The sequence below is a fragment of the Argopecten irradians genome, chromosome 1, assembly GCF_041381155.1.
Source record: "Argopecten irradians isolate NY chromosome 1, Ai_NY, whole genome shotgun sequence".
NCBI classification, from domain to species: Eukaryota; Metazoa; Mollusca; class Bivalvia; order Pectinida; family Pectinidae; genus Argopecten; species Argopecten irradians.
Window position 1 is genome coordinate 49,413,126 of NC_091134.1, and position 26,883 is coordinate 49,440,008.

At 34.9% G+C, this 26,883-nt stretch overlaps 1 protein-coding gene across 2 annotated transcripts; it reads left to right on the top strand.

The window, feature by feature from the left end:
• The first annotated feature begins 353 nt into the window (after positions 1-353).
• On the top strand, positions 354-26,628 carry LOC138331209 (transmembrane protein 45B-like). 2 transcript variants are annotated; one of them, XM_069278695.1, is made up of 2 exons: positions 354-481; positions 23,580-26,628. In XM_069278695.1, exon 2 carries the CDS (start codon positions 23,637-23,639, stop codon positions 24,513-24,515), a length of 879 nt encoding a protein of 292 aa, XP_069134796.1. In that variant the 5' UTR covers positions 354-481; positions 23,580-23,636; the 3' UTR covers positions 24,516-26,628. The 2 variants fall into 2 exon arrangements, with proteins under 2 accessions (XP_069134796.1, XP_069134804.1); XM_069278703.1 differs by lacking the exon at positions 354-481 and adding an exon at positions 1,665-1,685.
• The last annotated feature ends 255 nt before the right edge of the window (positions 26,629-26,883 follow it).

Here is a 26,883-nt window from a genome sequence, read left to right on the forward strand (position 1 = left end):
GTAATTTAAATGTCTGTTAACTTACTTTCAGGAAAAAGTATTATCTAAAACAAACAATCGCGTACGTGACTTAAAACACGCAAGCTCTTGTAAATGTATATATATATATACCATAATAATGTTATGAAGCACGTCGTCACATGATCTATCGTAAAATTAGAAAGTGGGAGAATTCAATTTGAATGGGGATTCAGCTTTCCATTAATGGCGTATGACTCTATTTCAGAAGTACATTTTTTTTAATTAGACTAGGATATACCTAAATTACTTCACAATTTGTTTAACTTCGTGACAACTTAGAAAAATTCGGATATCACAAGAAGTGAAGAAGAAATCGATTTCATTAAAAGAATACAAACCCCTATCGGTGGACGGTTCCATCTCGACAGCCCAAGTGGTCACATGACACGCATAATGGTGGCATGATACGCAACGCGGATAACACGGTGAGAGGAGACATGCCCAACTGAGAGCTGCTCAGGTAAGGAATGACATTTTAATAGGGTTGACGGAAAAAAGGAGTATTTGATGTTTACCAAATGCATCTTTGATAGAGTTGGTGACGGCTGCAAAGCCGACAAACCGATAAAATACACAACATTAGGCCTACACTTGCCTGTCGTGTTACACTTTCATTCATGTTGATAAGTTAATGCGGATTGCGGTGAAAAACTAGGTCGTCCCACCCAAATGGTTTTAATCGACTGAAATAAAATTGGCCTGTGATTTGTGAGCAATTTTTAAATCTTCTGATTCCTCGGTATGGCTATCGAGTATCATTCAAATGTAATTTGCACTAGTTTCTATGAATGTTTCTTAAATCATAACTCGACGGATTATGCTGATGGCACTGTATATGTTTTGTTTACATTTACCATTTTGCCATTCCTAGACAATTAGTTCTAATGGTAGAATATTCCTGAGATTGTGACGGGTCTATAGCTACATAATGTACTTAAACAAGTCGGGGAAAACCACCAACTTGCGTATTATACGCAAACTAGAGTATAATACCCAAATTGGAGTAATAATCAGTATGGATTTGTTACTTAAAATAGCCTTAATTGCTGAAAGCTCAAATTTTGCTATATTTGTCAAAAGATCGCATTAATATATGCCAAGATTAAGTACAATTTACTGAAATTTGTGCAGTAGAAGCATTTGTTACTTAAGAACTTGATGCAACTTTTCTGAAATTATTGCATCTATTTTCAATACTTTCCGACATGATAATAAATCTAACTTTTGCACTTGTGTTATCTTTCATAGTTAAATAAATGCCATTTGTGAAAATAATTGAGAAATGTTTTATAGTTGAATAAATGTGATTTGTGAAAGTCAAGGATTTATAAGTGAGAAGGATTCGTGACTGTCTCTTTACACTACTAAACACCATGTGAGGCACCTGTGAACTGGGAATAAAAACCATTTTTTCAACAAATACTTGTCTTATTGAGTCATACGAAAAACCAATGGAAAGTTTATTAGATTTCACAATGTTTATTACCTGCTTTAAGGACGGAAGATTTAGAAGATATGTCTTAAATTTTCGTTAGAAAATACGACAGCTCAAGTGATGACACCCCCGCTTCAGAAAGTAAGACGGTAACCCTCGCACCCGCAAAGTACATCAAAGGCTGCGCCTGCGGATATCAAAGGAAAATCAGTCGTCGCCCAATGTCACGGTCAGTGCACCAACACAAATGCTCCTGCGCTGTACTTCCCCAAAACCCAGTGTGACTTATCCTTCTCATATACGTCCTTGGTGAAAGTAGTTGAGAAAAATTAATTTTAAAGCAATATCATCTATTTTAAGTTACAAATCCATACTCCAATTGGGGTATAATACTCAAGTTTGCGTATAATATGCAAGTTGGTGGTGTTCCCCAACCTGTTAAAAGAAGGCTGTACGTACACGTGAGTGGCTGCACGTACGACTATCATTTCATATCTCAGCATTTCCATTAAAGTGATTACATGGATTTGACAGCAAAATCTTGTTATACAAACACTGTTACATAATTCCTATTTTGGAGGCTATCTGGCTTGTATTGATATTGTAAAACTGTTAATAATAATGGACTTTTTTTTTTCATTTGATTGCACATTGCGTCAAATACTCTTCTCACATGTGGTCGAACATATAAAATGTACAGTATTTACAACAGTTAGAGACATAGAATGTAGAGCTTTTGCATGTGGGAATAATACATTAATTGTTTTTCGTCTTTGCATTATAATTATAAAAAAAATGAAAATGAATTGAAAATTAAATCTAATCTATAAATAAGTGTATTTAATGCACTTCCAGCCTCTGTCGACTCCAATATAAATGGTTATACATTCAGCCAACCAAGGGTTGAAATTGTGATTTTAGAACTACTACGTATACTTTATTATACGTTACTACATATGTTACTACATGTTACTATATGTTACTATGTTACTATAGCTATTATTCCATTACAGCCCTTTCCAGAAGGAACTGTTCTCTGTCCCGAGGGAAAGGGCCATAATAGATTTAGTACGTCACATGACATTTATTATGACGTCATATAGTTGGTCGCATGCTCATTCCCGGGGGAATATACTTTGGTATAGTTCCCATAGTCAGGTATAGTCTCCCGTAGTCAAGAAGGACAGGGAACTGTCGCAAAATAGACCATGGCTGTTATCCAATCGCATTCCTAGTAATTATCATGTGATGTACTAAATGTTACTATGTTACTCTATGTTACTATATTACTATACATGTAGTAACATAAAATAACATATATATATATAGTACCACTTAAAGGAACATGAACCTAAATAAACCATGTAAATTTGAGTGAAATACATATTTAAGACATGTCAGTTACCTTACTAAGTAATATAAATAAAATAATTATAATGGAAATTCCATCTTTCAGTATTTTGAACCAGCCCGGTCGAATTTTGTAACGATAGTATAGTAGTGTTGAACTTTAGTGACCTCCCACCATGCACTGCATATGTAAACGAAATGGTGGGTCAAAAACGTGGGTGAAGCGAACACAAACAAATTCTGATAGAAAACAGTGTACGTCAAGAGTCAGTAACATGTGCGATTGGGAAAGTAGGTGAATATAAATGGATCACTGAAATGCAAGAGACGGGAGCAACTCTCCGCTTTATACTTGCGTGATGTACATATGTGCAATAAGTCAGGAACCTCCCTTCGCGTTGCCCTGTCGAATGAAAAGTCTCGTTTGACTTTTGACTTTTCATTCTTACGATAAATACAACTTGTTTTATAACAAATATGGCTTAAACTTCATTTGTCAAACATTGTAAATTAGAAAATAATCTTAAAATGTGGAAAACTAGTCCTTGTCATGTCAGCAAGTTTGTTGTTCATTATAACCTCACTTTCGGCCACCTTTCGTTTTGTGTTCTAAAAATAGAATATGACGGTCTATTTTTATCATTTTTGAGGTAGGTATTCCCCACGTTTTCCTGTCGTTTTAGATAACCAATCATTGATACAGAACAAATTATTTAAGGTTCATGTCCCTTTAAAGCTTGATTGAATTAATTCTACCCAACATAAAAAAAATGTAGCTTTCAATCTGGTTACTAATGATATGATCAATAAGTTTGCTAATGGGATTCTTATAATAATTGGTTCCAATTACCGGTACTAAATGTAGCTTCAAAATAGTTTCTTTTTAATTACATTATTATAAGCAGCAGGGGTGCTTATCAGGGCAAATTTGGGTTCTTATTGTTTCTGAATATACATGATTGATGATGTTATATAGAAATCATATCTGTCCGATTTTCATGTCAACACACACATTGGCCTGGCCTGGGTGAAATGATCATGAAAACATGTACATTTCGGACAGAAAATGTCATTATACAAAAGGGACAGAATAATTAGCCTGTCCAATATACTGTACGTATGGGCCGTAGCAAAGAATTCCGTCAAACTTTTCAGGTCACAGCTACTACCAATTTACATGCAAATGTCTTGCCCAAACCCCACAGTTCGATGAGAAAAGATCTAGCTTTATACTAGTGATATGTGTATTGCTGGCCTCTATTGGTAGGGATATAGCATTAGGACTTTGTTACCACCATGTATGTTTGCTTCAATTGGTGCTAGCCATATACATTGATCAACATTGAATATTGGTCAGAATATCTGTACTACATGTACTCTGCCATGGCGTGTAAAGCCTATATAGATCATACAACTAGAGAGTGCTGGAATTTTCAGACAAAAAGTATTATGTGTGTAGTATATAGATCCAGTGTACATAAGAGGGGTATACAGTGCCAAGAATCAAAGAAAGTTCATCAGCTGTAGCACAAAGTCAAATGCCAGAGATAATTTGTCTGATGGGTATACGGTAAATTTGATTTTAATATGGCTTTGGAGAAATTAATAATGTGTAATTATACCAATGCAAACATATCACAAATATATATTTCTGAACATATTTAACGGTATTAATATGTGAACTGTAAATCAGAAGTTATTGTGGTCATCCATTAATATGACATTGAAAAAAAAATTCATGCAAATATAAAAAAAGTATTACTGACTGTATATGCATAAAAGGAGGAACTTGTTTCATTATGATGTTGTAAAATTCAAAACCAAAAGCTTGCCAAAAATTAACATCAAAGTATCATACCATATGGTAATGTACCACTTTTTTCGCTCTTTTCATCTTTTATAACCTCTGGAGAATATACTGATGTTGATAATGTCTTAGATAGTGGTTTAAAAGACTTCAGTTTTAGATAAGCCCATTTTCATTTTGTAGGCGATCTAGAGAATATACTAATGCTAAAGTATATAATTCAATAAAGACCATTTCACAAAAGAAGTCTAATACGTATACTATAACTTACAAAGTCACTTTTTATTGACATGATTGATGCTGAGAGTCCCGACTCTTCAGCCGGCCGCGGGGGCAGCATTAAATATTACAATAGTGTACCCCATGCCTGTTCCTTTCTATATTGATGAACATATATATATATCATGCCTCACTTTTTGAGTACTCTGGAGGTGGGGACATGTATAAATGTATGTTTGACATACATAGTTATATGTTCTCAAATCAGTTCTTCTTAAAGTTACATAAAATGTGGCTTATCATTTTCAGAAGCCTTATGCATCCTCGATCTACACCTTAATTTTTCCCGAGGTAGGACATTCATAAGCCACAACCTCGATCTACACCTTAATTTTCCCGAGGTAGGACATTCATAAGCCACAACCTCGATCTACACCTTAATTTTCTTGAGGTAGGACATTCATAAGCCACAACCTGATCTACACCTTAATTTTCCCGAGGTAGCACATTCATAAGCCACAACCTCGATCTACACCTTAATTTTCCCGAGGTAGGACACTCATACACCACAACCTCGATCTACACCTTAATTTTCCCGAGGTAGGACACTCATACACCACAACCTCGATCTACACCTTAATTTTCCCGAGGTAGGACATTCATAAGCCACAACCTCGATCTACACCTTAATTTTCCCGAGGTAGGACATTCATACACCACAACCTCGATCTACACCTTAATTTTCCAGAGGTAGGACATTCATACGCCACAACCTCGATCTACACCTTAATTTTCCCGAGGTAGGACATTCATATGCCACAACCTCGATCTACACCTTAATTTTCCCGAGGTAGGACATTCATATACACCACAACCTCGATCTACACCTTAATTTTCCCGAGGTAGGACATTCATACACCACAACCTCGATCTACACCTTAATTTTCCCGAGGTAGGACATTCATACACCACAACCTCGATCTACACCTTAATTTTTCCCGAGGTAGGACATTCATACGCCACAACCTCGATCTACACCTTAATTTTCCCGAGGTAGGACATTCATAAGCCACAACCTCGATCTACACCTTAATTTTCCCGAGGTAGGACATTCATACACCACAACCTCGATCTACACCTTAATTTTCCCGAGGTAGGACATTCATACACCACAACCTCGATCTACACCTTAATTTTTCCCGAGGTAGGACATTCATACACCACAACCTCGATCTACACCTTAATTTTTCCCGAGGTAGGACATTCATACGCCACAACCTCGATCTACACCTTAATTTTCCCGAGGTAGGACATTCATACGCCACAACCTCGATCTACACCTTAATTTTCCCGAGGTAGGACATTCATACACCACAACCTCGATCTACACCTTAATTTTCCCGAGGTAGGACACTCATACACCACAACCTCGATCTACACCTTAATTTTCCCGAGGTAGGACACTCATACGCCACAACCTCGATCTACACCTTAATTTTCCCGAGGTAGGACATTCATACGCCACAACCTGATCTACACCTTAATTTTCCCGAGGTAGGACATTCATACGCCACAACCTCGATCTACACCTTAATTTTTCCCAAGGTAGGACATTCATACGCCACAACCTCGATCTACACCTTAATTTTCCCGAGGTAGGACATTCATACACCACAACCTCGATCTACACCTTAATTTTCCAGAGGTAGGACATTCATACGCCACAACCTCGATCTACACCTTAATTTTCCAGAGGTAGGACATTCATAAGCCACAGTCTCATTATCCAATTTGATAAAATTCTAATCAAGAAATTAAAATCTGTGATTAAGGTAATAAGATGTTTAAGTCCTCTATATTGACACCGAAGTCTGTTGTCTTTTGTAATTTATTCTGATGCATACTCAATTCAGGCATTGAATGACAATAACAATAAATTTATATTCACCGCTTAGGGCTGTGCAAAGGCCAACAGTTGTAAACTGGCCTTTAAGGAAATAAAGAAGTCATCCTTTTCATTTCAGTCAATTCCAGTACGCTCATAAAATATAAATAAAACTGCAGGAACGGCCAGTACATCATTAATATTTTATGTCCCTGAGTTGAATGGTTCACCCATATTTTATCGTTGCCTGTTTATGATGCCTCGACTTCTGTGTGCATGGTAACCTACCCATTAGCTGTATAGACTTTCAGCATTACTGTATACCCGAAGACGAAAAAATCAATCAAGCCAACACAAACGGTACATGGATAATGACATTCTGGAACACCTGAGGATTATTATCAATGTACTATCCTGATTTGAGGCGACCTTAATGACTTTGAATACCATGTGATTGATTATAGCTAAAACAATCTCAATATGTTCAGATTTACACATTATGATGTTGAACTGAGTACAGGACGTTTGGGTGAAATTGTTTGTCATTCAGCAATAACATTTTAAATTACAGTATGCGTTGAAATTTTTAAAAAACTATTCATGTTTAATTATTTAGTCAAGCGTACCAGTATCATCATGTACAACATGTTAGGAATTGAAAAAATAAAAGCCATAATGATTTAATTTCAATTAAAAAAAATTGTGAAATAGATTACTAAATTTTGTTCATAAAGAGCATTGAAATAGAAAATAGATTACTAAATTTTATTCATAAAGAGCATTGAAATTCCAATAGAAATATCTTTGTACAAATATTATATCTTGATAAAAATGGTGTCTGACATATACGTGACACGTAGCTGAGTGGTGTAATGTCCCGACACAACCTTAATTTCCACCTCAAGTAATTGATAGCCATTCAAGTTCAAAACTGCTGTGTGGGTTAGTTTCCAGATCCTGACCATTGCTTGATGGTTTTTCTCTTGGTACTCATACTCCAGCTTTCCTCCACCTCCACCTCCTAGGTGGTTAAGTGTTCTTTTTAGAATGTAAAACAAAATAACCAATTGATATATAATGTTCTATAAATATGACAGTTTGATATATGTTGTAGAATTCAACAGACACATTATAAAACGCCATTTGTATGAATAGTACTATAGTCTATAGCCGATATATAAAGCAATTGATCAATCAGGGATTGTCTGTGATAAACTCCTAGATTGGGAACAGTTATGTTGTCAATTAGTGGGGTGGTCATCAACTACAGAAGCATGTATTGACGTCAATCAATTACTGGACTCCGAGAACTCCACGATGGACTGACTCGACGACGGTCACACCTGTGGTTTCAGCTGCTGATATAACTAATGACAAAACTTCATCACTATAGCTGCAAGCTGAAGCTGGTCACTGACTGAATATATACTCATTGTCAGACTTGAAGATAAGATTTTTAACTGATTGATAAATGTCCTTTTAGGTATATATAGCCAGGCTGTGTGAATCTTGGAAGTCATCGTATTTTGATTGTTTATAAACTGGACAATATTTGACATAAACAGTGAAATACATGACAATATTTTGCTTCAACGTCAATCAGCATTGCTTCCAAACACTTTAATGAAAGTGTTGTAATATCCCTACATTCCACACAGCTCTTTATTATGTATACCCTTCTACAGTCTGTGTAAAGAGCTAGCTATATAGGTGCTTATATTGGATATAGGCTTCTTGGGTCAAGTACGCTGTGTAATTGATTTGAAATTAGCATGAATTAAATAATATGAACAACCAACTGTTTGTTTTAAATTCAATATATGTACAAATGGGCTGCAATTGTTCAGTGGTATATTGTGTCTTGTTTTTGCTGGTATTAATGTAACATACCTTTGATAATAGATATCATTATATACTTACAAGGGATATGTAGGTAATGGAAACAGCTCGGTCACATATCCTGTTATAACAGATAAAAGTGATGGCCCTAGGTGATTTAGTACTAATGGCTTTCCACCATTATATAGCCTTTATATAACTATTGCTCGATCTTACTAGCTTTAATTTCAGGTCAATATATACAGAGTAATTTTTCTGTTTACGCTATATTTGCATATACATAGTTGTTTTTCAATCCAGAAGTAAATTTTCAAATAACTAGAGTATATTCAGACATTTCTTATATAAAATTAAATATGGAGATAGATGGAATTTTGCACCTTGATGATGTTCGACCTCTTTGTAATTATAAGGGCCCCTTATACATACCAGGTATGTGGGTCAATAGACATTATTTTATTCGCTTGATAAATACGTAGATGATTTACACTAGAAACAAACATAATTATTAATAATTTTTTGAAATCTCCAGTTAGGTTGACGAACAAAAAAGCTCTGATTCGATTATATATCTTTACAAAGTTATAATTAATGTACATAGATGTTAACAAGCTACGTTGCATGCATATATATATATATATATATAATCATGCATGTCAATTTTTTGCGGAATTAAGTCAGCTTGAAAAAAATTCTGCATGAACATGAAACCCCTGAAATTTGCTGAATCAAATTTCTGCAAAAATAAACCAGTTTACAGTAATTGAATTTTTTCTTAGACTTGTTTGATGATGTTTGTTTGGTTTGATTTAGCCCACCATGGAATCAGGGTGGGTAGGGGGTGCATACCTCTGACTTAGGGGGCGCTTAGACGGCATGGGGGGAGCTCAAAGCGAGAAAATGGCCGACGGTAGTTGTTTACATTTTAAATGTGATCATAGACATAGATATTGAGAGGAAAATTAAAAACCAACAATTTTTGCATGTAGAGTGATTTCCATTCTACCGATGAGGTGTGTTGATTGAAGCCAGGGATGTGTTAATTGTACATACATGATATTTTTTTATAGGGAAATCAGATATGTTAAACTTCTAGACTTGTGTTATGGTCTTATTTCATTGTTGACTCTGGGAATTGTTAAATGTATGTCGTCGCTTGGCTGCGAGGTAGAAAACAGACCATCTTCTTCTCATGTTATAACTTTATTCACTCATTTATTAGAGAGCTCCACATAAGGGGAGATAACACATATGAACTAAAACTCTGAAAAGCAGACAAAGGGAGACAACACATCACGATACAATAACATTTACACACGTGGATGGTTCTACAAATACATATATATATCATATATATAACACTTGTTTTAATTGTATGCACATGATCTATTTACAGTACTTCTTTTTGATCTGACACAAACACATTAAACTGTAGGCTAGAATTCTAAGGTGCATTTTAAAATAATCTGATCCTCATTATAATTTCATAACTTGAATAACTTTAAGCCCATGCCAGCTAGCTGGGTTTTTTTGGGAAGGATTTTGCTGGTTTAGACCAAACATTTTGTTACAGGAAATGATGTTTGAAAACAGAATGTGAGTATACACACTCTTAGATAACATGAAAAATGTTACCATTGCACGCATATTTGCTTATGTTTGCTTTGAGTTTACTCCTGCTATATAGTCGGTAATCTGACTGAGTTTACTCCAGCTGTATAGTCGGTAATCTGACTGGAGTAATACTCCAGCTATATAGTCGGTAATCTGAGTTTACTCCTGTTATATAGTCAGTAATCTGACTGCATGCATAGTTTACTCCTGTTATATAGTCGGTAATCTGACTGAGTTTACTCCTGTTATATAGTCGGTAATCTGATAGAGTTTACAAGAGTTCCAGATATAAATATAGTCAGTGATCTGACTTTCAGTCGGCATGCAGTCATTCTTCTAATCTCTCTTCCTAATTTATCTAATCTCCCAAAGGGTCCTTCAAAAGCTAAGCCAGCCTGTGTATCTGCTACTGTGTAGTCTGCTTTGTCTATGTGGAAAATGTTAATTGCTACAAGTATTAGACTTGTTGGAATATCTCTTATGCCTTGTTGGACATGGTGGGGGGATGGGGGGATTAAGGCTAGGCTTATTAAGCAATTGGCTAGTTGTATTTTGAGAAACCCCCACCGACCCCAACCCCTACACACACAAGATCTTAAACATAATTCAATTTCCCTGTTACTGACTATTTTAGGGTGTAATTAACACAATTAATTTGTTGATGAAAGGTTGTGAATATAGGTATGAAAACTTTCAGGCTGTCTGTAGATTTTAAGGTCACCTGAGACGAAGTCTCAAGTGACCTATTCTAATTGCCTTTTGTCCGTCGTTGTCCGTCGTGTGTTCGTAAACAATTTACATTTTTCGACTTCTTCTCGAAAACTGCTGAAGCAATTTTAATGAAACTTTACAGAAACCTTCTAAGGCATAAGGCCAATCAAAATTGTGAATTATATGACCCCCATGCACCCCTCAGGGAGCTATGGGAGGGGCTATAAGGGGTGAAATTGACTAAAATTTCAAAAATCTTCTCCACTCACAGATGTGGTAGAATCAAATACTCTTCATAGATAGAAAGGTCTCAAGACCCTCAACTAAAATTGCGAATTATATGATCCTGGGGTCTCCGGTTTCTCCCTGGGGAGGTGGTTATATATAAGTTTACTATAGTTTATGTAGTGAAAACACATTTTGGAGATTTATTTGGTCATTTATAATAGAAAATTAGTCAAATGTTGTCAGATTATCCCTATGCGATGACCATTGAATCCTTTTAACAAATTTTCCATGACTGACCCCCAGGGGCCTTAGGGGCAGGGCCAAAAGGGGTCAAATAGGCTAAAACTCTTCTGGAATTCTGGAACAGGTAGAATCAAATACTCTTCATAGGTCTTAAGGTCCTTTACAAAAATGGTGAATTATATGACCCTGGGGTCTCATGTTTCCCCCTGGGGAGGGGGTCAAGTTTACTTAAGTTTATATAGGAAAACACATTTATGGACTTTATTTGCTTATTTTTCATGGGAAATTAGTCAAACTGAGTTAGAATTATAAGCCTGATATAGCATTTTATCGTCATATCCATATTGGTCCTGGCTGACAAGAGCCTAAGGGGCTGGGTCAAAAGGGGTCAAATAGGCTAAAACTTCAAAAATCTTCTTCTGAATTTTACAGATTTGATGGAACCAGATACTCTTCATAGATTGGAAGGTCCTAATTATGGCCCTTTACAAAATTTGTGAATTTCATGGCCCTGGGATCTCAGATTTTCCCCTGGTGAGGGGGTCAAATTTACTATAGTTTATATAACAAATACACATTTATGAACATTATTTGCTTTGTTTTCATAGGAAATTAGTCAAAATGGGTTTCCTGAGATAGCATTTTAACATCATATCCATATTGGTCCTGGTCGACCTCCAGAGACCAGAGGGGTGGGGCCAAAATGGGTCAAAATGGCTAAAATTTCAAAAATCTTCTTCTGAATGCACAGGTTTGATGGAACCAAATAATCTTCATAGATTAAAAAGTGAAATTTATAAAATCACTGACACTGACTGACTTCTAGTTTGGTTTTGTTGTTTAACGTTGGCAAAGCACATTGGAATTTTAAGCACAAGGTTCGGTAACATAATACACTAACTATCAAAATTAAAAACAAAAAATAAAAAATCTAATACGAAGGTTCAACTTTAAAGTTTATTCTAATTCGTAAATACTTTTACAGATTTGAACCAATTAACTTTGCAGTACTTTTTCTGTATCAGCACTGAGGTGACCGTCAATGCCTCTTGGGCCTCTTGTTGTACTATAGGAGCTTTAAAGTTTCTTACTGGAATATTAATCCAATTACAACTATACACCTTAAAATTCACCTGTCTTGTTTGGAATGACTTTTAAACTTATAATCATGAAATGGGCCAAAGTTGTCATGCTGTGTCTATAAATAAAATACTGTAGGTCCTACCCTAGAGGTATAAAAGTGTTTGTCCATAGCAGTGAATTAAACATTGTATATGACAAAGTGTGATAGCTACATTTTGTAGCTTGGGTATACCTTGTGCCTACACGTGACAACAATGACCATGTAGATATCAAAATTAAGTGAAAATGCATTTTAGAGATAGTTTTACAATGTTTTAATTTTAAACGTCTGAATATTACAGTCAATCGAGGTATATTTAAAAGGTTGTGTGGAACAAAACAGTCAAATATTAGCTTTTAGTTGGAACCCATTATGCAGGTATGTACTAATGTAAATAGAGTGATAAAATGTTTCATTAAGGTATTACAAAATATTTTCTGAATATCGTAATGAAGTACACTTTCAGATTATGTACTATATAGATCAGCATATATACTTCTTTTTTATTTCTTGAATTTTTCAGTTGATACTTTTGGTTTGGTTTGGTTTGTTTATTTTTACGTCCTATTAACAGCCAGGGTCATGTAAGGATGTGCCAGGTTTGTTGGTGGAGGAAAGCCGGAGTACCCGGAGAAAAACCACCGACCAGCGGTCAGTACCTGGCAACTGCCCCACATGGGATTCGAACCCGCATCCCAGAGGTGGAGGGCTTGTGGTAATATGTCGGGACATCTTAACCACTCGGCCACCGCGGCCCCACCACAGTATCAGTTGATACAATTTATGCATGAATTGAAATCAGAATTAAGTTTTAACTTGTTGATGTAATAATGTAATATTTTCTGTGATAAATATTATATAGATACACCCCAGCTAATACACGTATATGCATTTATTAGCTGGGTATGTTATATTGCATTTCAAAATGTCAGTATAGAAACAATTTTTGTACCAGCTAGTATAATAATATATATATTTGATTTTTTGTTTTCATTCAGAAAATATATATTACTATTTACGAACTCAGAAGAAACATGATCAGCATACAATACTATATGTTACATACACAAACCATGGAGTGATCTCATTTATAACAAATATTCTGTTGGGAGTCACAGTGACTATAAGTCGTCAAGGTGATCCAACATCCCACCACTATAGCCCTCAATCCACTGCTATGTTGGAAACCTGTGTTACAGTTGCCAGGTACTGATTGCAGGTCGGTGTTTTTTCTTTGTTGTACTCTGGCTTTCCTCCACTCTCTACACCTCAGGCATATATCTGACACAAAACAATATGCCTATTTTAAGATTCCATGAAGTCTATGGATATATCTGGGAAGGTCCAGAACATTTACTTTTTGTAAAGGTACTACTGAGTAGAGTTTTTGAAGAAGGTTTATTCAGTGTGACTAATATAAATATAATTTCCATCACTTTATAAACCTCAGCTTTTGACCATATGACATGTATATACACAACTTGTGACTGATCACCTTTAAATGAGCATATACAATATCTATCTATACTATCTACAATTGTAGATCTATTCACAGACCAGTACGTAATGGCACGAGAAATCAGTTTTCAAGATCATGTTGACGGTTACCTTGACAACAAATGAACCATTTGTATGTTATACGCATATTTTTTTAAGCCCACCATCATCAGATGGTGGGCTATTCAAATCGCCCTGTATCCGTGGTCCGTCTTCAGTCGTCCGTTGTCCGTCCGTAAACAATGCTTGTTATCACTATTTCTTAAAAACTGCTGCAGGGATTTTGTTCAAACTTCACATGGAGGGTCCCCTTGGTCCATAGTTGTGCCATACAGATTTTGAGGCTGATCGGAAACAAGATGGCTGCCAGGCCGCCATCTTTGATTTTGGCAGTTGAAGTTTGTTATCGATATTTCTTGAGAACTACTGAAGGGATTTTGTTCAAACTTCACATGGAGGTTACCCTTGGTCCCTAGTTGTGCCATACAGATTTTGAGGCTGATCGGAAAAACAAGATGGCCGCCAGGCAGCCATCTTTGATTTTGGCAGTTGAAGTTTGTTATCAATATTTCTTGAGAACTACTGAAGGGATTTTGTTCAAACTTCACATGGAGGTTACCCTTGGTCCCTATTTGTGCCATACAGATTTTGAGGCTGATAGGAAAAACAAGATGGCCGCCAGGCAGCCATCTTTGATTTTGGCAGTTGAAGTTTGTTATCGATATTTCTTGAGAACTACTGAAGGAATTTTGTTCAAACTTCACATGGAGGTTACCCTTGGTCCCTATTTGTGCCATACAGATTTTGAGGCTGATAGGAAAAACAAGATGGCCGCCAGGCGGCCATCTTGGATTTTGATAGTTAAGGTTTTGATATCCCTATTTCTCAAAAAGTGCTGAAGGGATCTTTCTCAAATTCAATATGTAGGTTCCCCTAGGGCCCTTGTTGTGCCATACAGATTTTTAGGCTGATCGGAAAAACAAGATGGCCGCCAGGCAGCCATCTTTGATTTTGGCAGTTGAAGTTTGTTATCAATATTTCTTGAGAACTACTGAAGGGATTTTGTTCAAACTTCACATGGAGGTTACCCTTGGTCCCTATTTGTGCCATACAGATTTTGAGGCTGATAGGAAAAACAAGATGGCCGCCAGGCGGCCATCTTTGATTTTGGCAGTTGAAGTTTGTTATTGATATTTCTTGAGAACTACTGAAGGAATTTTGTTCAAACTTCACATGGAGGTTACCCTTGGTCCCTATTTGTGCCATACAGATTTTGAGGCTGATAGGAAAAACAAGATGGCCGCCAGGCGGCCATCTTGGATTTTGATAGTGAAGGTTTGATATCCCTATTTCTCAAAAAGTGCCGAAGGGATCTTTCTCAAATTCAATATGTAGGTTCCCCTAGGGCCCTTGTTGTGCATATTGCATTTTTGGACCAATCGGTGTACAAGATGGCCGCCAGGCTGCCATCTTGGATTTTTATATTCAAAGTTTGTTATTGCTATTTCTCAGAAAGTATTGAATGGATCTTTCTCAAATTTCACATGTAGGTTCCCCTAGGGCTCTAGTTGTGCATATTGTGATTTGGGACCGATTGATCAACAAGATGGCCGCCAAGGAGTCATCTTGGATTTTGATAGTTGAAGTTTGTTACCGCTATTTCTCAAAAGGTACTGAAGCGATCTGTCTCAAATTTTATATGTACCGTAGTATGTTTGAAAAAGTTTAAAAAGTAGAGAAAAGATCCATCTTTCCTTTGTCAGATATAGATCATTCTTTGGTGGGCGCCAAGATCCCTCTGGGATCTCTTGTTATAATAGCCAAGACATTCCTGCTTTTATTGCTTGGATTAGGCAGAATATCAGTGAGATAAAGATCCCTGCTTTTATTGGGACTGAAAAGGACAATGTGAGTTAATTACTAGATTGTCTCCCCATTGTTTGAAACAAAGAATCAGACAGCCAAATTTTAGTGATGTTTTTAATATTCTAGCGAATCGCAGTGGCCAGCAGCAGTCTACAAATATTTTTACATCATGCACATTTACCGATATAAAGTAACATTATACATATGAAGCCGGGTAATGGCTGCATGCAACGGATTGATGTATTCAGCTACAGGCTGATCACGAGATGAGAATACAATATAATTTGTTAATGGATAATATTTCATACACTGTATTGAGCTCAAATTTAGAACATGAAAGAACTTTGTTTTAGTATAACTCTGTAAAATCTATATAAAATTACTATAAAAAATTGCTTTGTCATGAAATGGTTGTGGCCATTCTAATTATAATTTATCAATCATTGCCATCTATATACCTACACCTGACCCCTAAAAACAGGCTGATCAGCAGTTGAAATATACATTACATAAACATGTATACCAGTAAATAGACATATGTATATTCAAGATGAATATCAACTAGTGTATGACTAGCTTACTATGGGTATAATATATATTACAAGTAATGTTAATCCACAAATATCTCTTTACCGTATATAGTTTTATGTAGATTAACATTAAATTTGCAGTGAATTGTCAAATTCCTTGAAGTTATTGAAGTAGTACTGAAAACTGTACAATTTTGAAGTCCAAGTATTTGTTTACTGTTGTCATGGTTGCAGGTCAACCTTTACATTCTCTTTGAGGCACCTTAATTTACAGTCCTCTTTACATCCAATTTATTTATTATATAGGTAAGGACATAGGTCATTGAATGCTATAAATATAGGTTTTATTCAGTATTTTTATTGAATTCTATGTCAAGCCTAGGGAAGAGCTGGCCTAGGAAGCAAGGTAATACAAACTTACAGTTGGTTAATTTTTGGGGATAAATTTTAACTATTATTAGCTTGTTTTTGATATTTAAGATTGTTTTTTGTGCTCACAATTATGGAGAGATGAGTTTGGAAAGGAAGAAATATGACCTAAAACTAGAATAAGACAGCTAGCTATATATCTTCAGTGTAAAATTCTTTAGTATTAAACTATTACATAAAGACTGCCCATTACATATACATGTAGCTGCAATATCATGATGTGTGGTTGGACCATATCTGAAGATTTACTAATGAAGAAAATCAGGTAATTTTTATGTGGGTTTAGACCCAGCCACTTTTTGTAATGGGGACCATACAGATCTGTATATATATATATGGGTACATTAGTATTTGATTTTGATTTTATTTACTTAAGGACTATACTTGAATTCAAAGGGTACAAACAGTAATATATTTATTTAGTGTGACTATATAGGAAAATCAGGCCTAGGCCTGTTACAATAGAGTTATATACTGTTGTATGTGAACTGCAATGGCTTAGAAACTTATATAAGTTAATTTTTCTTTCAAAATTGACATCTGTATCAGGTGTACATGTATGAATTTGAGGAGCCCTGGTGTAACCTAAAGTGTTTTGACACTATTATATACCAGTAAGCCCTAGCCTTATACTTCTGGGTTTTGAGTTTCAATCCCACATGCATGACCCTACCATATACATATAGCAATTATATAATAAGGATGTAAAAATAGCCATGACCACATTAATCTGTGTGTTACATACCAGTAACTTATAATTGCGAAATACCATGTATGGTACGTATACCATATGTATTACGCAATGATTACTGATTACAGTTATTATATTAAGTCAGTAAAATTAGTCTGTAATACTAATTTCTTCCTTTCCAGTTATTGATGTATTAATTAATGTTAAGAAGATAACTATCAAACAAATTAATTATAAGAACTTTATGATACTTTTATTAGAAAGTTTTACTTTATCAAACCGAATGGTGTTAATTCAGCCTATAAACATATTCCGTTAGATACTGTCACAGTGCATGACTTACAGTATACTAATTAAATTATTGTTTATATATTGAGCTAGTATGATTGTATCAGAGCTGAGTAATAGCTGATCGATATATTATAGATAGATTTTTATCTTAATACGTATATATGACAATATATATTCATAGTTTTAATAACTGAGACAACATACTCAACATTCTTCCATTCAATTGCAAATCTACTACATACTAGTATATGTCTATTGTACAATGTGCATCATGGCAAAGCTAGCTATATAAATCATCAGTTTTTATCAATTAATGATCATGACAAGCTTTACCAGTCATTTGGTTTCTAATATGAATTGACTCAAAAATTGTGTCCTAGTAACATTGCTCAAGCATAACTATCTATAAATACCTGTGGTGAATATATGCGAAAAGATTAAATGGGTTGATAATATCTGAAGTTCAAGATTTAGAATCCTGGGGGCGTCAATACCCACCCACACCATAGGATAAATACGATAGTAACTATTGCAACAGGTACCGTATTCGACCCAATAAGCGCCCCTCCCCCTTTTTGAGGCCTCAATTTCAATTGCCCATGCATAAACAGGGACCAAAATTACATAAAACAGTATAGATTTGCAATAATTTTTACTTATTAGCACCTTTTCATTTTTATCAATTTTTAAGCGCCCTGGGCTCTTATTGGGTCGAATACAGTAGATAGTAGCTAATGCATACAAATAATTTAGTAATTGACACGTGGTTACTGAAATAAAACTGTTAAAATTGCTCATTTAAATCACAATTAATAATTAGCCATGCATGCCAATCACATTTAACATATATATTAGTCTGTAGGCCCAGTCACGGTTTACATGTAGTTAGACTAGTACTTTCTCAGCAGAGTTTGTTACTAGATTATCTCCCCCTAGTTTGAAACTTAAAATTCTAATATATAAGTTTATTGGTAGAATAATTTATTAATGAAATTTCTATATATACAGATGTAATTATTATTTATTTCTTATAATTGTTTGTTAGGTTATAATTATAATTGATCACATGAAATTCTTTTCCCAATATTATAGAAAACCATAGTGTATATATACAGTGCAAGTTAAATGTTTTAAGATTAGATCTGGTGTGTTAACTAAATTAAACTGTTGACTACATGTATTTCAGCTGTTAAATTTCAGTATCATAAAAGTGTTAATATATAACACACATTTTAAAACTGAGATTGATGTCTGTATAGTTCTGTTTGTCAAAGTGTTAATTAGCACAAGTTTTTAGATAGGAGAATGAAGTCTGTATGGTCTGTTTGTCACAGTCATGCTCAGCATATTGCTAATCATTCACAGTTTTGTGGCTCATTTTTACGTTTCAATATTTGTGTCCATCACAGCTTTAAACATATATAACAGAAGGCATATATAGGTAAGTGGATTTTGCATCAGATTTTTGTTATACTTAGTAATTTAGTTCCCCCAACAGATTGGGGAACTTATTGTGTTTGCTCCGTTTCTTATTATTTAATAATGATATAATTTTTCTCATCTTCTTCTTTTTCCGCCGGGACTTTGTCTGGCCATTTTCTCAAACACTATAGGTTAGATCGCCATGAAATTTTGCGAGGTCATTTCTGGTGACCTGCAGATGTGTCGACCCGTTTGATTTTTTCCGACCGGCATCCAAGATGGCGGCCACAGTCTTTCATTGTTAAAAATTAAACTGCTCATAGTTATTTAACTACCGGTCCAATTTGCCTGGAGTCAGTTTCTAAATCTTTAAAAGTGAAAAACACCGTAATTATGAGTAAAGAAAAAAAACAAATTTTGTGACTGTTTCAAATTTTCTAAAACCGGTAAGAGTTATCTCCCTTTATTCACTGATCAGCAGGGATCCGTTTTAGGTCAAAGTTCATTTTTGTTGTATTTTTAAGTTATAGATCATATTGTTACTAGTGACATAAAACTATTTTGAGGTCATTTTTGGTGACCTGTAGATGTGCAACTTTTGCAGACCAGGAACCAAGATGGCTGCCACGGCATGCAATTGGTCAAAATTGAACAAAAAGGAACATGGTTGAGAACACAAATCTGATACAATTATAGACATTGCAATGGTTGATATATTAACTTTAAATGATGTGACTTTTCAAAAAGCATTTTTCTTCTGCGAAATAAAATTTATTTACAGTAAAACAATGTCACGTCATCATTCAGGGGAGGTCACTCTTGTCAAATCAGGCTCTGTGGAGATTGAGGAAACTTTATGTGACGGCACCCATCACAATTAGATCTTGCTCATCAGTCGTTTCAGGGAAAAGTCTTCAGTCCCCTGCATCGAAGAACCATGACTGATTGATAATATCTAATATCTTGGCTGTCTGTATGAAGGACACCAAATTTAATGGACATACAGGGTAGGAAAATTTCCTTTATAGACTGGTGTCCTTTCTACAGAGGTATTAATAACTAAATGGGATCAAAAGGTTTATCCTTTATAGGCCTGGGGACATGTATGTACAGGCAGTGTCCTTTATATGAAGGTGTCCTTTATTAATTAGAACAGGCTCAAAAAAAAAAACAACCTTCTAAAGTTATTTCTTACAATTTCAAATGAAATGAACATTCATTTACTAGTAGCATCCTATATTTATATTTGTTGCACTATATATATCAACAATTCAGTTGTAAAATATTTCTTTGGTTCATTTAACAAATAAATGTACATGTACCATGTATATACATATTGAACCAGTATCAACAACATGCAGAGCTTTCCTGCATGTGGGGAAATATGTAAGGCTTATTGTTTAATTATTCATTTCAGTCTGATATATAATTTCCTTTGATCATTTAAGGCTAAAACATTACCAATTTACTGCATCAAAGGACTGCGAGTTATTTTTGTCATGTCATGCATTATAGTACTCCATGCCCATTTTGTTGTTCATGTTGGTACAGAATTACTAGTCTGGGTTTGACAAAGGTATTCAGTGGAATGTTTTCATTTGTTGAAGATTTAGATGACCTGAGTTAGGATGTGTAGTAGTCTAGATCTGTCTAATGGTGATTTGGTGGGTGTTAATGGTAAACATGTTCATCTTGATGTTAATGAACTTCCTTTTCATATTTTACATTTATTGATTAGATTTATACACGTAGAAGGAATTATTGTATTATATAGATTTTAAATTTAACAGTTATAGGCAAGGTTTTGAATATTGTACCATGTTAGGATTATACATATTGATTTCTTTATTGTCCAATATATCCTATCATAGCCACTGCCATTGAAACACCATGAGTGCCAGTTTATTAGCTAGGAGGTTGAGGGGAACTGGAGTACCGAGGGAAAAACCAACGACCTACATATATATACATGTAGCTGCATCATATGTGTGCTGTGAATGTGAACCATGAATCTTAAATATAATGTCCTGTACAATTAACAACACTTAAGCATGTGGTTATGATACCTCTATATTTACAACAGCTGCCGGGATGATCTCTATTCCCTGATAAGATATTAGTATTCCTTACATAGAGACTGTAATGTAGGCTTGATTTGAATTTACTCCAGTGACCTTGCAGGTTCGTTTGATCCATAATAATCAGACTGTACACAAACCATCAGTATATTGTATAGTGGGGACAGATGTCTCTAGAATTTTATAGATTTTTCTCTATTGTCTGCAGGATAGTGCTGTAATGACAGTGATTTATATTTACTCAAGTATCAGAATTACCTCCCTTCATTTCAATGACTGTCAGAGACAGATTGACAGCGATGCAAATTACGTCTTAAAAAGGTTTGTATGTATGGAATTGTTTCAGATGCTGATGCAATGAAAAAGGAAAATGTTCATGTAGAAATTTTCTTCAATAGCTGCAGGGATATATGATTATCAATTTGCTATTAATTGGATGAAAATATGTAAATTCCATTTAAATCATTAATTCATAATCATATATGAGTTGATGTATAGTTTCACATTCTATAACGACCCTGGAGGGTCATTTTATGCCAGGTTTATAAGTGGAGGAAAGGCGGAAAATAAAAGACAAAAACCACCGTCCAGCAGTCAGTAACTCGTGGGATTCAAACTTGCGACCTAATAACATAGGGAAAATTTAAATGATAAATATACAATTAAGCTTTGTTATCTCAAAGTTGACTACATATGTGACCTCAAATTCATTAAAAGAGCCTCATGATCAATTAAACTAATTGAAGTTATAAAATGGATAATATATAATATATACAAGTTGAAGCTCCAGGACATGAGACTGGTCACATATGGAAAATCAATCTGTTTAAAATTGTGTCCATGATTTGTCTGCTTGTAATACTGTACTTCAGGTCATTACCATACCATTGTGTTTTATGACATTTTATGGTAAGTTCGGACATTATGATCATCCGAGTCAATCAGATTAACAAGGGGAAATTGAGTGAGGTGGTACATGTTACATCAGTCTGATAGCAATTTTATTTCTGTATATATGCACTCATGACAGTTGGGTTATGTAATAAAGTATGGTAGGGTTAATTACAGTACACATTCAACTAAATTTTGTAGTTATATATAACAGTAACTGACAAATTTTAATGGTTATTACTTATCTTAAAGAGTCTGATAGCGATTAAATATGCACAGTATATATAATAATACGTACTTAAAACTTTATTGGAAACTGGAAAGCCCATATATCCAATTGAATTCCACTGGAAAAATTAATTCTAGTGGCAATTTCATTAAAATTTAATTTGGTAAATGATGATGATAATCAACAACAGAGCCTCTGTTGTAGAATATGATTCAATAACTTTGAGATTGTACTGCACAGTTAATTAAAGTTATATGCACTTTTGTAAGCTATATAATAAAGGAGACTGCAATTACCACATGTAATCTCCAAAACACATTATATGCACTTGCACTGTATTCTAATTGAGTCCTACATGTTTAATACACAGCAGGTCATCTTTAAAGTTGTCTTTAACAGAAGCCAAACTGCATCATCAATCTAAACTTTTAACCCTAGTGGGACTTCAGACATGGATCAGGGAGTACTACTCTGATGTTTTACCTATACTAGTTCTGAGTATTTTGTTGAAATCTAACAACGCGTTATTGTGACTCCGTGATTGCAGGTTTATAGATCGATTCCTGCTTTCTGTATCAATGATTAATGTAATCGGGTATGAGATAAAACCAGCTTTTCTTTATAAACACCACCTTTCCTGTGTGTGCCATTGATTACAGGAGCTGTGGGTATGAACGATGGATGTGGTGTGAGAACAACAGGCTCACATTGATTCTTACATTCTCTGTGTTTGGGCATGAATCAAAATCAGGATTTGAATGTCTTCCAGCAAGTTTATGTCAGAAAGTATCTTTCAAGTTGTTCTTATCCCCTATACCCATTAACATTGGCTCACTGATGACGGAGTGTACTGTTTTATCTGTTCAGTTACGTATTATGCATTAATATCTTGTTTTACTGCAATTATAAAGTTTAAATTTTGAAATTTCTTTTACTGATTTAGAGTTTCCTGTGGCCCTAACACCAAACTTATAAATAAAAAAAATTAGACATCAACAAAAATAACAACATGGGTATACGTAACAACAATATACCAGTATATGATGAAATTCACTTACAAACTCATTCTTTTCATTATTTCATGTTGTCAAACTCATTATTATCATTATTTCATGATGTCATTTGTTCATCTTGGATTATTCTTCAGTTTGATTTTACAATCTCTTTTTTTAATTTTCAGGTATTTGGATTATTTAAGAACTAAACGGGCTTGAATTTCTGCAGAACTTTTGAAAACATGGGTAGCTTTGGCGGCCACACTCTTCCGGGATCGTTCTTCATCCTGTTTGCTCTATGGTGGACAGTACAAATGTTCCACCGATACTACAGCTGTCGTCAGCGGAATGCACGTTTCGTCTCCACGGCAACCTATCCATGTACGTGTCTGTGTGGGAAATTGTCAGAATGGCCAATAGAACCTCTGGTCAAATTATTCTTTGTAACTGTTGGGTTCAGTTTGGAAATCTATACCGGGTTTAACGATGGGAAATTCACCGCTCTTGGTAATGGTCAACATGCAACTATGTTCTTCTTCTTCGGACTGACGGGTGTGATAGACTTGCTGCTGTATTTCCGAGCTCCTGTACCTAAAGACCTCGATTATGCCATCATGTGGCTGGCCTTGCTAGTAGAGGGGCTTCTGTTCAAGTTTCATCTACATGGACGTGATGAACTCGACGTATTGCTCCATACACTCCTGATTTATACTATAGGTGCCAACTTGCTGTCGTTGATGGCCGAAATTAAGTGGAGAAACAATATTCTTGTCGCACTGGCCAGGTCTTATTTCATTTTCTTGCAAGGAACATGGTTTTGGCAGGTAGCATTCATCTTGTATAATCCATCGCCAGCAGCTGAAAAGTGGAATCCAGAGGATCATGATTCATTGATGATAGCAACAATGTTCTTCACCTGGCATTGTGGTGCTGTTTTCTTAATAATGTGTGCAATTGGAGGCTTCGTCGCATGCTTTCATAAAAGGTTTAAGGATTTCAATGAAAATGAAATGGCCATGAAAAGGTTAATACATACTGGTGCAAATGGTCAGACCCTGATCAGCATGAATGATGACAGTGACAGCGAGGTCGAGTTCCAGAAGCCATGTGCGGGACAGTAGGATCAACACATTTTGTTTTAGACTTTGTTGATTTGAACACCAGCTGAAGCTCCATTGTTTCCAGAAGTTGTGTTCAGCTAAATCTGTAGCCATCCATTTTAATTTATCACCAGTATGATAATTGGTTTCTGTGTGAAATACTGTCGCCTTGTTATTATATATGGTTGTATGTCCTTGAAACGAAACTAATTGTTGCCTTATCTATACTGACCTACGTACAGGTACCAATAATTTACCTGTAATGTACAGGTACCCATGATTTACCTGTAACTTACAGGTACCATTGATTTACCTGTACTGTACAGGTACCCATGAATTACCTGTAACGTACATGTACAGGTACCCATGATTTATCTGCAACTTACATGTACCCAATGATTTACCTGTAACTTACAGGTACCCATGATTTACCTGTAACATACATGTACCCATTATTTACCTGTAACATACAGGAACTCAGGATTTACTTGTAACGTACAGGTACCCAGGATTTTCCTGTAACATACAGGAACTCAGGATTTACTTGTAACGTACAGGTACCCAGGATTTTCCTGTAACATATAGGTATCCATGATTCACCTGTAAAGTACAGGTACCCTGGATTTTCCTGTAATGTACAGGTACTCTTGATTTACCTGTAACGTACTGGTACTTTTTGATTTACCTGTAATGTACAGGTACGCATGATTTATCTGTAAAGTACATACAATAACTTAATTACCTTGTACAGATATAAGGTGATCAGTCACAGAAATAGATGTTTAGGCCTAACAAGTATCTCAACCTACGGTAACCTAGGAAACGTCTCAAATTTGAAATTCCATTGTAGATATATGGAAAACATTAAATTGGTTATTAAGGTATTGAAATCCAAATAATGCTTTTAAATAAATAGAAAGAGTTTTGTAAACAAGATATTTTGTAAAGTTCAGATTGATGTGAACCTATACATGATTGGTTAGATGTTTAAGAAATTCTCAAACTTTGAAGTCCCATGAATATGATTTTTGTCAAAAATAAGAACTTTGAACTTGTATCTCTTTCAGACGCAAATCCTTGTTGATAATGTTTGTAGACATTTTCTAGAGCATTAATTTATTTCAAATTGCACAAGTCCCAAATGATGAGAAGAGTCCAAGTCCCAAAAATTATAGGTTGAAGAATGTGCAGTATAAATATAGGATAAATAGCCAAGTAAAACACAGTGTATTACATGGGTATATAATTAGTAATAGCCAGTTTGAAATATGCAAATGACATATATATGTACCTTTTTATAGTCCTAAAAATGATTTGATGATCATGAGCTTCCAATTAAGTACATCTGTAGTTGGATGCTGCTTTGAATATATAGTGCTGTTTCATCTGCTCTCAATACTTCAAACATGCTGATCTACCAGAGTGACTTCCCTTTGTTTCACTCCATCAGTACTGGCAGAGTGAAATGATGGGACATAACTCTGGTAGATCAGGATGTACTTTGAGAGACTAATTTCATTCTCAGCACATGTACATGTATTATCTTATACAGGTTACGATTTATAGTCTTCATAAAAAAAAATTGATCAAATATGTGTGTGGTATGTTGATCAACTAGAAATGATACTGAAGATCTGTAGGTCATCTAAAACATCTTTAATTGAACATAAATATAGCAAGATTTTCTTGAATGGTCACTGTATAATATTATTGCCATAAAGCATCGCTCTGGAACAATCATATAAAGGGAGAACCAATCGTTGTCAAACATGTATAATTACAGCCTTGGTTATAGGTGTTGTTAAATCCTTGCACTATAGCTAGATTGTGTAGGGGAAATGTTTGTGTCCACTTCAAGCTATATATATAAGGTATGTTAATAGTGTTGATTCTGTGGATATGGGTTATATGGTTGGACTTGCCTGTGAATTGTTTAAGACTTTCTGAATAGAATTTTAATGAAAGATCTTGTATATGCTATATTGTTGTTAATATCATTACATATCTATGAGTATAACTGTAAAATGGCCGTTCATCCTTGTTACATTATTGTTTGTTTGTGAAATGGCGTATGAAATGCAGATATAGATTAGGATTCAACAGAGACTGAAAGATATAGATAAAATATAATATTGCTACTATAAGGACAAGAAAATGTTGGTAAGGTCATCATCCATATATATCAATACCATATACTAAAAAGTAATAGGTTGAAAAAGATTAACACAAAAATGATAAAGATGAGAAGATGAGAAGAATTCAGGAATTTTCAATTTACAATTAAAAAAAACCCATTTAGCATGCAAATTTTTATGACACATGTTGCTATATGGCATTGACATTTAATAATTTCCTTTACATATCTCTCATGTTTGAAATTCTTTAGTTA